Source organism: Micromys minutus (genome assembly GCF_963924665.1).
Source record: "Micromys minutus genome assembly, chromosome: 1".
Lineage (NCBI taxonomy): Eukaryota > Metazoa > Chordata > Mammalia > Rodentia > Muridae > Micromys > Micromys minutus.
The window spans coordinates 158,605,046-158,619,094 of NC_137969.1; the positions used below are offsets into that span (position 1 = coordinate 158,605,046).

The 14,049-nt window shown below is 42.6% G+C and overlaps 1 protein-coding gene across 1 annotated transcript; it reads left to right on the top strand.

Moving 5' to 3' along the window:
• Positions 1–103: 103 nt before the first annotated feature.
• PFN4 (profilin family member 4) lies at positions 104–9,679 on the top strand (the record flags this gene model as incomplete). Its single annotated transcript, XM_080925611.1, has 4 exons — positions 104–220; positions 6,283–6,420; positions 7,271–7,376; positions 9,651–9,679. The coding sequence occupies 4 exons, from the start codon at positions 104–106 to the stop codon at positions 9,677–9,679; spliced, it is 390 nt and encodes a 129-aa protein (XP_080781737.1).
• Between the last annotated feature and the right edge of the window lie 4,370 nt (positions 9,680–14,049).

Sequence of the window (14,049 nt, forward strand, 5' to 3'; positions counted from 1 at the left end):
TTTTCACTCATCCAACGTTTTAAAGGACACACACTAATAATAAAACTAAAGCGTCAGAAGCACCCATGTTCTCACTCGTGGACTCTTCAACTGCTGCGGAAGCATGAGTCACTTGCAAAACTTACTGTTAGATACCCTGCTGGGGACGAAGCACGTGGACAGTGCAGCCCTCATCAAACTCCAGGAAAAGACCCTGTGTGTGACATCACCAGGATTTAGTGTAAGAGCGGGAAACCTGTTTAAAAAATACTTTTTAGGTTAGCATACAAAGTGTTGGCTTTCACATGTCATCTTCATGTATGTGTTGTAAGTGAACTACGTAAAACTCTGAACGTGTTCCAACACTGCCAGACTTTATTGAGTAACGATAAACTCACAAGGTGCAATGGTTTCATACATATGCCTGCTTTCCTTGGTGACCTAACTGGGGTAAACACAGACTCTTTTATTCCTCTATCTTAATTACTAGTGTCAACTCTTGGATCACAGGCACACATACACAAACACAGTTACAGAATGGTAACAGTGTTGTGAGGCCACAGCAGAGGTCAAGAGTTTTCAGGGGTCCTGAAAAGCAGGGCAGTTGGTAGAAAGATCAGTCGATACTTGATAATTAACAGAACCAGAACTTCAGGTAAGAATCTGGACAAGCTGCGGTGGTGACTTAGGCTCCTTCAGATCACAAGTTTGAGAAGCTGCAGAGTTGAAACCAAATCCAGGAATAAAGGGGCCAATATAGATCCAGACAGATGGGGCAGGTCTGGGTCAGTAGGAATCAGTATCATCTCTGTGCCAGCTGTTTGTTCTTTACAGAGTCGGGTAAGGGAGACACACCCATTCTCTGCCCTGTTGGGCAGGGCTTTTCTGATATGATTTTAGTATGTCCATATGCCTCTACTATTTCAGCATTCTCTCTACTCCCAGAAATAAATCATTTCTCAGTCCATATTGAATGGGTGGTTCTGGATGCTGTTCCTGTGTCCATCCAGGTGTGATCTCCATCTTCAAAATGGACTCTCTTGGGGCAAGATGCACTGAAAAGCCACCGTTTTACAAAATATAGAGTAACTTTGGACACAGCACAGCCTGATCCCATATACCATTATACCTTGTATAATTCATTCCCATCTCCAAGGCCCTTCTATACACCCGCACCTGCTTCAGCTGGTTCTCTTCCTCTCTTAATTCTTTTGTTTTCTTAACATTCGGATTCCAATCCCATATTCCTTAAGAGATCTTCCTCCCCTCTTATGATAGTTTGTCATAAGTAAATATATACATACACGTAACTGATTTGTTTGGTGTATATGGGTATTTTGTCTCCCTGTATGTACATGTACCATGTGCATGCAGTGCCCACAGAGGACAAAAGAGGGCTTCAGAGCTTTAGAACTAGACAGTTGGTACCCACACTGTGAGTGGGCAGTAGGAACTGGACCTGGTTCCTCTGCAAGAGCAACAAGTGAATTTACATACTGAATCATCTCTCCAGCCTCCTCCACATAATTTTAAGTTTAGATTTCATATACAAAAGAAAATGTAATTGTCTTTCTGAGTCTGGTTTATTAAGTCTTAACACAATGATTTTTTTTTCTACAAATGTCATGATTTACCTTTTCTTTCCCTCCCCCCACCCAGAAGGGTCTCATTATGCTGGTCAGGCTGGCCTCAAACTCACTTCCCAAGTGCTAGTATTAAATGCATATTCCACAATTTCCAGCCATTTCAGTTTCTTTATGGCTATATAAAATTGCATTGTGTATGTGTACTAACTTTATCCATTGATCTAGTGACAGGCATCTAGGGAGCTTCCATTTTCTGGTATTGTGAACAATATTATTCAATTTTATAATTCAATGTGATTATAAAATTACAACAATAAACACCTCTATGTGCTGTCTCTGATGCCGGGTTCATTTTGTTGGTTCAAATCCCTCAGTTATATGCACCCACGAGCGATATAGCTAGGTCACATGGTTCTAGGTGTAGCTTTGGGATCGTTCAGGCTGATTTCCATAGTGGCTGCACAAGCTTGCATCCACAGCAGCGGTGAACTGAGTTCCTCCTCTCTCCTCATTATTTCCTCCCAAGTGCTAGGGCTGTATTCATGGAGCAGCATACCTGGTTTATGCAGTGCTAAGGACTAAGCCCAGAACTTCAGCATGCTAAAGAAATACTCTACCTAATAGCTACACCCTTGTGCGCATTTGTTTTTGTTTTCTTGATACATATTCTGACTGGTATATAATAGATTCTCAAAGCAGATTTTTTTTGTAATTTTTATTTTGTGTATGAATGTTTAACTGTATTTATGTATGTGTGCCACATGCATGCCTGGTGCCTTCAAAATTCAGAAGACTTGTATCCCCTAGAACTGTAAGCCACCATAGAGGTGCTGGGAACTGAATCTAGATCCTCCCAATGACCAACAAGTATTCTTAACCACTGAGCCATCTCTCCAGAACTATGATTTTCATTTATGTATATGGGTGTATATATGTATGTGTGTGTGTGTGTGTGTGTGTGTACATATGTACATGAGCACATGAGTACAGTGCTCTCGGAGGCTAGAAAAGGGCTTCAAATCCTCTGCATTTGACATTGTAGGCAGTTATGAACCACCTGACATGGACACTGGGAACTGAGTCTTTGTCCTTTGGAAGAGCACAAGTGCTCTTAGTACTGAGCCATCTTTCTAGCCCCTCAGAGCAGTTCTCATTTTGGATTTGTTTTGGGGGAGATGGAGGTTGGGAGAAGTGGTATTGAGATGTTTTCTCTGTGTCTTCCTAGCTGTCCTAGAACTCAGTTTATAGACCAGTCTGGCCTGGAACTTATAAAAATCCACCTGCCTCTCCCTCCTAAATGCTGAAATTAAAGACATGAGGCACCACTGTCGGGCTCAAAGCAGTTTTTAATTTGCATTTCTCTGATAGTTAAATTCTATTTTTTAAATTATTTGGTCCTTTTGTATCTCTTTCCAGAAGCACTTATTCAGTTGGTTGGTTGGTTAATTGATTGGGTGATTTGGGAATTTCAGCATTCTGAGTTTTGAAGTTCTTTATGTACCTTTGGAATGTATGTCGTTGGTGGTTATTTTATGTTTCATATTCCATCACTTTTCTCAGTGATTGTTTCCTCTGTTGGACATAACTTTCCAGTTTCACGTGATGTGATGGTTTGTATATGCTTGTATAAGAAAGCAGTTGGTACCAGGAGTGGGGTATTGCTGTGATAGGCCTGACCATACTTTTGTTTGGAAGAATGTGGATTTTGGAACTTTGGATTTGGAAAGCTGTGGAAGGCTTTAAATGGGGCTTAATGAGCTATCCTAGTAAGAATATTGTTACTGAGTAAGACTTTGTTACTGAGAGTGATTTGAAATGTGCTGACTTGGATCAATTGGTTTCGGTGGAGAATTTCAGTATGTGGCCAAGAGACTGTTTTTGTAGTATTTTGGTGAAGAACATGGCTGCTTTTTGCTTTTGTCCAAGGAGTCTGCCTGAGTTTAAGATGAAGAGATTTAGATTAATTGCTTTGAAAAAGGAAGTCTCAAAACAGCCTGGTGTAAATTCTGTTGTGTGGTTGGTAAAACTCACCCTTATGAAGAGCATTTTAATAAAAAAGAGCAAGTTGAGGAAGGAAAGATACAAAACATATGGTTCCAGTATTAAAGGGACACCAGGAAGTGAAATGAAGCTAAATTCTGTGTTCAGGGATTTTAAATTGAATTAAGGAAGTAAGGACCTTGGAGCAAGAACCCACCCAGCTAAATTAACTTCAGACAACTTAGTACAAATCTTTAATCCCAGGAGTGAAAGACAAGCAGATCTCTAAATTCAAAGCCAGCCTAGGACAGAGCAAATTCTGGGTGAAAAAAAGCTTAAATCCAGGTGTGGTGGTCCACACCTTTAATCCCAGGAGACTGGCATACAGATCTCTAAATTCAAGGTCAATCTACAGAGAAAGATCCAGGACAGCCAAGCTTAGGTAGTAACGGAGTTAGAAAAGAGGAATCTAATGGTAATGTAAGAGAACGGGGGAGGGGGGTCCAGATCCTTGGCAGCTTCAGCCATGTGGCTCTGGCCTTATATTTAGGAGAAGAGGAGACACTGGAACAATTGATGCTGGTCAACTGGAGCTATGAAGTTAGTGGTGATTAGGAAGAGACCAACATCACTGAGGTGAAATTGTCTGAGAAGTGTTTTTTGAGAGAATAAAAAACTGTGTTCCAGAGATAGCCAAGGTTGTACCAGATGCTGCAGCTATACTTGGTAATGTGTAAGAATCACCTAAGTGGTACTGATTTTGAAGGCATGAAGGCGTCATGAAGAACAGCTGAGGCTTTGGACTGTGAGAGGCCATGGAAGGCCATTGATGAAAGTGCAGCCTCAGTTGTAGTTGACAATCCAAGATTGAAGGGGTCATGGAAAGGATTTGAGGCTTGGCACCAGGAAGGGAGCCTATGACAGACTATTGGTGAAGCTTAGTTGCAACAGAAGACCCCAGTATATTAGAGATGCCCAGTACCATGGGATGATCACCAAGAACAACAGCAAAGGTGCTGAGCTTGAAGTGCTACAGAGGGCAGCACTGGAGAAGTGAAGCCAGTCCTTGGATGAGCCCAGAAGATCATGTGTGGATCCCAGACATTGAAACGAGAAGCTGTAACATTGAAGCTGCCTTGGAGACCCAAAGATGTTAAAGATGGCAGAGCTGTGGGATACCTACCAAGGAAAGCTGCTAACAGGGAGTGGAACCAGCCCAGGAGAAAGAAGTTTGTTGCCATCAACAAAGATGAAAAAGGAGTTGAAAACCTGAAGACTGGTTTGACATCAGGCATGGAGATGGCAGAATTTGGAGTTTGCCCAGATGGTTGCCGGACTTAATTCAAGGATTACAGTTAAGTGATTAGATGGATCTCAGAAGAGACTTTGAACTTTGGACTTTTAACATTGTTGATACCACTACAGACTATGGGGACTTTGGGAGTTGGACTAAATGTACTTTTTAGTTATGCTATGTTTAGGTATGGCCCCCATAGACTCATGTTTGAATAAGCCTATGGGGACCAGGGAGTGGAATGTGATGGTTTGCCTATGCTTGGCCCAGGGAGTGGCACTATTAGAAGGTGTGGCCTTGTTGGAGGAAGTGTGTCACTCTTCCTCCTAGCTGCCTGAGGATGCTCAGTCTGTTCCTGGGTTCCGTTGGATGAAGATGTAGAACTCTCAGCTCTTCCTGCACCATGCCTGCCTGGATGCTACCATGCTCTTGTCTTGATGATAATGGACTGTACCTCTGAACCTGTAAGCCAGCCTCAATTAAATGTTATTTATAAAGCTTGCCTTGGTCATGGTGTCTGTTCACAGCAATAAAACCCTAAGACACGTGACCCCCACTGTTCTGAGGTTTGTTTCCTGTGCTCCTGGAGTCCTTTTCTAAAAGTTTCTTCTTGAAGATGTGACTTTTAAGTGAAAAGAAGTGTTCTGATAAAAGTCATTGGCAGTGTCTTAGGATTCTGGACCACACAGCCATAACCATCAATAATTCTGTAGTTGTCATGGAAGAGCATCCGTAGAGAATGCATGAAAGAATAGGTGCGGCTAATTGCTGACACAATCTTATGCAAGTTCATGTCATGGTGGCATGTCACAAAGTGCAAACCAAGCTGGGTAGTGGTGACAAAAACCTTTAATACAAGCACTTAGGAAGTAGAGGTAGGTGGATCTCCTGTGAGTTCGAGGCCAACCTAAGTAAAAGTTACTTATTCTCCTATTGTAATTGTCATCTTGGAGGTTTACTGCCTCCCTTGGCTAACCTAGGCCTAGTCCTAGAAGTTTCTAGCTTCCTCACAATCTAATCTAAGCCTGAAATGTTCTCAGCCTCAGACTTCCTGCTGAATAAGTCCCTTTTGTTCTTTTTTAGCTCTGACTGGCTGGTTCAACTCAGCTGTTCTGGCTCAAACTCCTCTCTAAACTGACTAATTCAATCTGGCCTTTCTCTCAGTCTCTGAATTACTCTGCTAGCCAGATGAATTAAAGCCCTGTGCTAAAGGCTGAGCCACACCACAACTAGAAACAGGTTCAAATATCCTGTGTCAAGCCTGGTGTACAGAGTGAGTTTCAGGACAATCAGGGCTTCACAGAGAAACCCGGCTGAAAAACAGAACAACAAAGCAAAAAACACCAAATCAAAAACAAAAAAGTAAAAACCATTCCCATCCAGCCCTTGGGGGCAATGTCCAGTTTCCTGCTCGTCTGACTTGCTCTATTTTAACCTCTGCAGATAATGCCAAGTGACGTTCGAACACTTTTGAATGGATTTGCCAAAAACCCACTATTAACCCGAAGGGAAGGGTTGTATTTCAAGGAAAAGGATTACAAATGTGTCCGGGCAGATGACTGTTCTCTCTATGCTAAGAATGTAAGTATCCAAGGTTTGAACACAGAGGGGTAGAAAATTTAATTATTTTACTTCAATATTCTTTACAAACTCCTGATGCACTCTGCAAAACAGAATAAAGTCCTGTCTGCCTTGAGTCATTCACATAGCAACCTATTGCCAGGAAGGCATATGTGAAAATACTCACAAAAGGGCTGGGTATGGACCTCGGGTGGAGAACTTACTTGGTATATGCAAAGCTCTGTGTCTTACATCCTTCTCTGAAACTAAGAAAGAAATAGAAAGCATCCTCAGTCAGATATTTGAGCATCTGTCAACTGAGCTATCTCTTCTGATCCTGCATGGTCCACAACCTGTTTATCTTGGGTCCTGAAACCCTGCCTAGGGGAATGAGGGAAGAAGAAAGACTGACAGAGGTACATACCGTAAAGCTGAAGTCATGTAGGAGTGTTTAAACACACTGCAAAAGTTTGTGCCCTCTTAGGCACAAGAATCTTATGTCAGACAAGGGTTGGGCGATGGTTGCTAGGGGGCTAAGTCAGCCCAGACTACATAGTTATTGGGCTCTGGACCTGCAACACTCCAACCTCCGCAGGACTGTGGAGTTCTAATCTGTCAGTGTTTGGTACAGTTTCTTTTCAGAAACTTTTCTTCACAATATGCATTATATTAGTACAAAAAACTGAAACCTTTTCAGAAAATAATACTAAATTTCTAAAAAAGGAATGGGACAGTAAAACAAAAATACATGAATATGAAAAAGTCAGAAAGTAGGAGTTTGGGGGGTGTTTTGTTTTGTTTAAGTGTCTGGGAGTAACTGCTGGTCCTGTGGTTAGGACCACAGGCAGAGTGTTCTGTTTTCTTTATCTAGGGGAACACTGGTTTGGTGGTGGTGAAGACCAACATGTATCTTGTGGTGGCAACCTACACCGCAGGCATGTATCCTAGCATCTGTGTGGAAGCCACAGAGAAGCTGGGTAAGTTTGCCTCCCATTAAGGTTTGTGACCCTATTCAAACTAGCCTGAGGAGAAAGGAAAATTTTTCTAGGGAATCCAGAAGTCGCATACATAACCACAGAAAGTATCGATCACTGGGGAGCCATGGGAAATACAGATGCCACCGGAGGGAACACTGCTGGGATTCTGTCTTTTCTCCGCTTCCAAGTGAGCCAACTTTGACCTATCCCTTTGCCATACAGCTGCTTCCTTCCCTGGTGTGGTATCATGATACCATCTCCTTTATTTTCTCTGAGGACCCTGATTTGTGTCATCTAGTTTACCCCTACTGCTACCCCCACATCAATAAGCTATGCAAGATAGATGGGCAGGGAAGCAGGCTAAAAAGCAAATAAGTAAATGTTAGGGACCCACTCTGTAGGAAGATGCTGCCAGTAGAGAAGTAGCCATCTTGTTGGTGTCTCCTTCCCTGGTTTAAATTTGTGAAAATTAAATGGTAAACCGTTTTGCTTTCACATTGATTTTGAGTTTTTAAGGACCTTAGAATTGCTTAAAACAGTCATTTGAAATAGGTGGGGGAAAAATAGGTGGGGTTTTAGCAAGAAAAGTAGCCATTCATTCATTCATTCATTCATCATTCATTCTTGTAGCAAATAACTATGGTGTCCAATCATGTACCCTGCACCATCTCAGACCAAAGTTCTGCCTCTGCGTCTGTAGATGTCACCTTACCTGCCAGATGCGCATTCCTGTTCTGTCCGTGCTCCTCACGTCTGGTTAGCACATCATGGGAAGTCAAGTCAGACCTGGATTTCTACTGTGCTGTGATTTTATCCACACTGCCATTGCTGTTCCTGTTAGAGCTCTTTGTTAATCTGGCTTATGAACCCAGAAAGCAACTTGCCTTCTTAACCATCCTCCCATCTGATACTCGGCACCTGATTCTGAGTAGGAAATTAGTACATGTTTGATACTAACATACAGTTTTACTCCCAAGCACTCAGGAAGAGAGGTGGGCAAATCTCAGTGAGTTCAAGGCCAGACTGATCCACATAGCTAGTGTCCAGCCAGCCAGAGTTACACGGTGGGAGCCTGTCTGAAAACTGATTTTATTATAGAAGATTCTAGTAGCATGACGTAAGGGCAGCTTTAAGAGGTGAACAGGCAAATGACGCTACACTACTTCACCCAAATCAGCTGGGCTTATGTTATAAACAGAAACTTAGGAGCCAATGCATTGGTAAAATGGTATCTGCTAATTGTAGGACCTCAGGTTTTAAAAATTAGGATGAAATTATTAAAGCACTATAATTTTTTAACTTCCTATGACTCAATTCCTAGACAACTAAAAGTCCTAGTTCCTTGGTGGGAAAGTTGCCATGATGTTCACTGAATCCACGTGTGAAAGATCAGGCTGTGCTTTGACATGTACGTGGAAAGAAGCAGATGCATCTGTCATGGGTTTGGTATTTTATTTATTTTCATAAGAATGTCATCTAAGACCTTACTGCCAGGTTTATAACATAGATGAGTAGAAATATATAATTCATTTTGCTGAATTTGCCTGGCAATAATTCTTAGAGTAAGTTAAGTGTGTAAAGGTCTTTTTTATTTGTTTTTGTTTTTTGAGGTCTTGCTGTGTAGCCCTGACTGGCCAAGAACACTTTGCAGATTAGACAGGCCTTGAACTTGATGTGATATCTCTGCTTCTAACTCCCAAGTCCTGGGACGAGGGAGTGGAACACCATACCTAACTAAAAGACTTCTGACCCTCACCTGCTCTCCTCTGCCTGCATCTGCCTTGGCTGCAGCACAGGAGGCCAGTGAAGTAATATCTAACAGTTGGCTTAAGAAAACAAGTAGAATTTTTGTTGAATGAAACACAGCTTTCAAATTTTTCTTAACATATTTTTAATGAAGTGCCATTGAGCAGTTTTAAATGTAGGCCTAACCCAGTCCTAAGGACTAGTCAGCAGGTTCTACTGTTCCTTCAGCCCTCTCCAGTTTCCCAACATAGTTATGGACACCTTCATTCTCAGCATGGAGAACCAATCATTCTAGAGCTGATAAAATATCCGGATAACTATGAAGTAGAACTGAGAAGTGCTTACCTCTGTCTCTCCTGGTAGACACAGGCCTGGGTTTTAATTCTCCCGTTATCCCTGTAACTCCACTACACAGCATGGTGCCAGCACATCACAGTCACCTAACACAGTTCACTGGAAAACAAATGAACGGTATTGCAAAGGTAGTTCACGACTCACCAATTATTAACATGCTGTGTTTTCTTTCAGGAGACTATCTAAGAAAAAAAGGAAACTAAGACATCAGATAATTAGTGAAGACAACTTTGTTGTTTTAGAAGAAAAGTATAAATCCTTAAGAAAATATTTTGTGGTTGAAAACACTGCGTGGAAGATTAAAACAAAGACTGAGTTAAGGGAACACCTTTTCTAATTTCAGGAGATCATCCTCTCTGACTGGAAGGACTTGGCCAGCTTGTTCCTTTCCTTTAAGCATTGGTCATGGACATGAAGCCTAAGTGCACTGATGGTTTTTCACAGGGCAAGTCCACTGGGAGTCTTACCTCTGAGTCCCCATACATCTTACCAGAGAAGCCAAGAATATAGGCTCTAGCCACAAAGTCAGAGGGCAGCCATGGGAGTTACTTCTCTTCTGGGTGATGGGAGTGGAGTGCAGGTCATAAGGCTAGGTGCAAGTAAACCCACTGAGCCATTTCAGTAGTTCCCACTCTGTACCCAGGCCATGTCAGTCTCCTGCCCCCTTAAAAGTGTAAAGCAATGCTTGTAGAAAAAACTTGCTTAGTGCGTTCTGTCAAAGAAGTATAGTTCCTGATTCAGTGCCCTTTATTAAAATATAGACCGCATTGCATGTGTGACAGCCTCCTGTTGTCAGCAGACATGTGGGACCTGGGGGAAGCAAGGCAATGTAAAGATCACCCAATAATGCGCCACTAATCAGTATGAGGTGGGCACTCTCTGTCTTCTCTTCAGATGTCTGATATTGTTCATCATTAGAAAGACCTTCCCTAAAATCTGGAGACTTCTGACTTCACCTCCCTCACTACTTCTGAGTCTATGTCTTAGTAAGGAAGAATGGCTACTGAAGAACCTTTCTGAGAAAGAGGGTTCTGTTGACCACCTGCTACATGATGATCAGGAAAATAAGAGAGAGATCCTGTCTTCATAATTTAGGGTTCTGCTGTAGACACTGAAAAGAAAGCATTTCTCTTTCCCTGATATCAGCCCTGGGCACGCTGGTCAGAGCACACTTCCTCAGTGACCCTTCCTCAGCGCACTCTTCCTCAGAGCACCCTTCAGAGCACCCTTTAAAGCACCTTTAGGCACTGCTTCTAGGGAAGCAATGGTCTGGTTCTTAGGCCAAGAGAGGGCCTAGGAAACACAAATTTAACCCTGCTTTGGCCAGATTGAAATGCCATGATCCTTAAGGATAATGACCATTTAAATGACTACATTGTTCTCCAGGTCCCTATACAGTATACTTTAAATGGACCAAAAGGGGCTTATAATGGGTCTCTAAATATGTAAGAATCTCTGACCCCACATATGACTCCTGTAAACAGAATGTGTAGGTGCACACAGACTAGTTGGGACTGGGTTTGAGGTGAATCATTAGGACAGATATTCCAGCTACACAGTGAGTATACACAGAAGCTCTGGCACCCAGGGAGGTAACCCGAGACTTCAAGGACTGGGGAAGTGGTGGAGATTTTTAAATTATTTTGTCTCCTAGATCCAGTGCCACAATCTTTCAAGATAATTGCTTGGTCTAACTTTGTAGCTTTGATAGAGTAAAATCAAACCTTAACCCCTTTGCAGTTTTAACAAAGTCAGGCAAAAAGTTATATTCAGTGTTATGAATCCCAAATATATACTATTCTGAGAAAAATCATTTGATGTTTACAAAATTCACTTTCAAGTTTATTTTTCATAATATTTTTATCATTATTATTATTGGGAGTGCCGGTGATACTATCCGGTAAGGAGCCAGGAGCCCCCTTAGAGTTCCCATATAATTCTTAGATTAAGAGGGATGTGAGGGCAGCAAGCAGAGCAAGGCTCCATAGCAGTATGATACCCTCAGGACACGTAGTCTCCTCGGGGGTCATGGCTGTCAATAAAATAATAAAGCTATGTGTCATTCCTCCTGCAAGGGCACCGACCACGGACATTTGCCTGGGCTTCTTGTTAACTCAGACCATGAGCATCAACACAGCTTTGGCTGCTGTAGGACCTCACCTCAGGCTTCAATATGATCGGGGCAGAAAACCACAGGGGCAGCATGGACCATAGAGGTCTTTTGAGGAGGTCCAATCCAGAAAACTGGACCATTCTTCCACTTGACCCTGTTGTTGCTCAGAGCCTGGGTAATCTTGCTGCTGCACAGTGAGCTCGAGTCTATACAAGCTCCAGGTTGCTTTTTAGGCCCTACTCCTCATCTATCACAACCTTCTCTCATACATGTCACCACCCTGTCACCACCCTGTCCCATCTTTAGATCCACCCCTCTCTACTGTGCACTCACTGCTTGGTTCCTCTGACTCTTCCACCTCTCTCCATTGCTTATTCATTCATCACTGTAGGGGGTGGTTCTGATGCTAAGGTCCTGCTCCTCAATTGGTTCTTGATCCATCAATAATGATGCCAGCAGCCAATAAGCTGGGTGGAATGTAACACAGCCCATTCCCAGAGTTTAAGGCAGAATAGCAAAACCTACATGCTACACATCACAGCCACATTGGAAATTGCAGCGTGTCACATAACACACACAAAATTATTTATTCATTTATTTATTATTTATATCCCAAATAGCTTTACGTGTAAATATTCGCTGCAATGAATCTTTAGCCTGGCTCAAGGTTTCTGAAGCATCATAAATACTGAACCACCATCAAGACACTTTTCAGATGTCCTGTTACCCAGAATCAGGGTGATTCTGCTGCTAGGCAGGGTGTTCTGGCTGCCGCCCATCAACCTGCCAGATGTTGTGTTTGTAGGCAAGGACAGCACTCCTGGGCCAGCATGGTCTCCGTCTCCCGTAGGGCAAGCACTGCAAGATACATACCAGTGGCTCCATACTGTGGATCAGCGGGCTACAGGCTGGCTTTATTTAGTAATCACAGGCATCTCCCTGTCCTCTGTGTTGGCAGTCCATGGCTTATTGGGTGCAACCTTTGTGATTGCCAGCCTGCTGGCTGAGATGCGACAGTAAAGAGTATAGATTCATCATTTTCTTCTGTGTTCATGACTTCACATTTTTAAAAGCATCTTCCCATAAGACTTGCCTCTTTTTTTCTCCTTAGTTGTTCTGGAGCTGTAGTGTACTCTGAAGACTCCATTTCTGCTGCCATGTAACCCTTCAGACCCTCTGTGGATCTTGTTGAGGTCCAGGAGTCACCTCATAAACCACAGAACACAGATCTCAGCCAGACAGCGATAGTTTATTGAGCATTCACCCTAGGACTGATCCATCAGGACCACGGAGCAGACTGGGGAGCCGAACTGTGACCTTGAGTCAAGATCCTAGAAGGCTTTTTAAAGTCTGAAATCTATGAACACCTGTGCCAGTTAGTCTACCAATCATGATTTAGGGACAGAGGATTTCCCTAGGAACATGCCTTTGTTGTGCACTCATCCATTGGTTGGTTTATTCAACTGTGGCAGAGACTCGCCTTGCCTAACATTCATGTCTTAACTGGCCAACCAGGATATCAGTCACCCATGTACATGTCTGTCTCTGCCAAGTAGGATGTCAGTTCCCAGAGAGGTCTTGTCAACTTAAACTTTATTCAACTCCTACTCAAAATGAAAGTCTTATTCTAAATAGGTGCAGGTGTCTCTCTTATGTTGGGGCAACCCAAGGGCAGCTTATGAAAGCAAACACCATAAAAGCTCATTCATAGGTGCAGGAAGTGCTGCTAGGTGGTTGGTTCAGGTCCAAGCTTATTATGCCTAATTATACAACACAGTTCTGATTTCTACTGTTGCTGGTTTCTAAGAGCACAAAACATAACAGCAAATGTAATCAACTTGAGTGTGAGAAAGTTTCCTAGGAACAGCAAAAACAGCATATGAGACAGTTTCTTTATATTAGTAACAGCACAAAATGGAAGGTTAGAACAGTAACAGTTACCTAGATTTAACATTGTACCTAGGCCTCAACAGGTCTCTCAGACTGTTTTGTTTTTTCAAGATGGGGTGTAAATCTATGTAGCCCTGGCTGTCCTGGAACTCACTCTGTAAACTAGGTTGGTCTGGAACTCAAGAGATCCACCTTCCCCTGCCTCTCCAGTGCTGGGATTAAAGATGTGCATCACCACTCGAAGCTCATTTTCAAATTTTATCTCACAACATTCCTTAGAGCTTTTCAATTTCAGTCATTTTCTGAGTGTGGGTACTAAGATGTATGTTAGAGATTTGTTCTAATGCTTTGATTCAATCAGAAATCTATGTGTCCAAATGATAAAGATCCTTGTCCCCAAATGGTTTTTGAATGATCAGTAAGATGTCAGTGGCCAATGGCTGGGCAAAAGGAGACAGGACAGGACACTTAGAGTTGCACAGGCCAGGACGCAAAGAGGAAAGAGAGAGGGTCGCCATGACTCAGGGAAGAATGGAATGCAGGGGCAGCAGGAGATAAAGCCAACCAGCC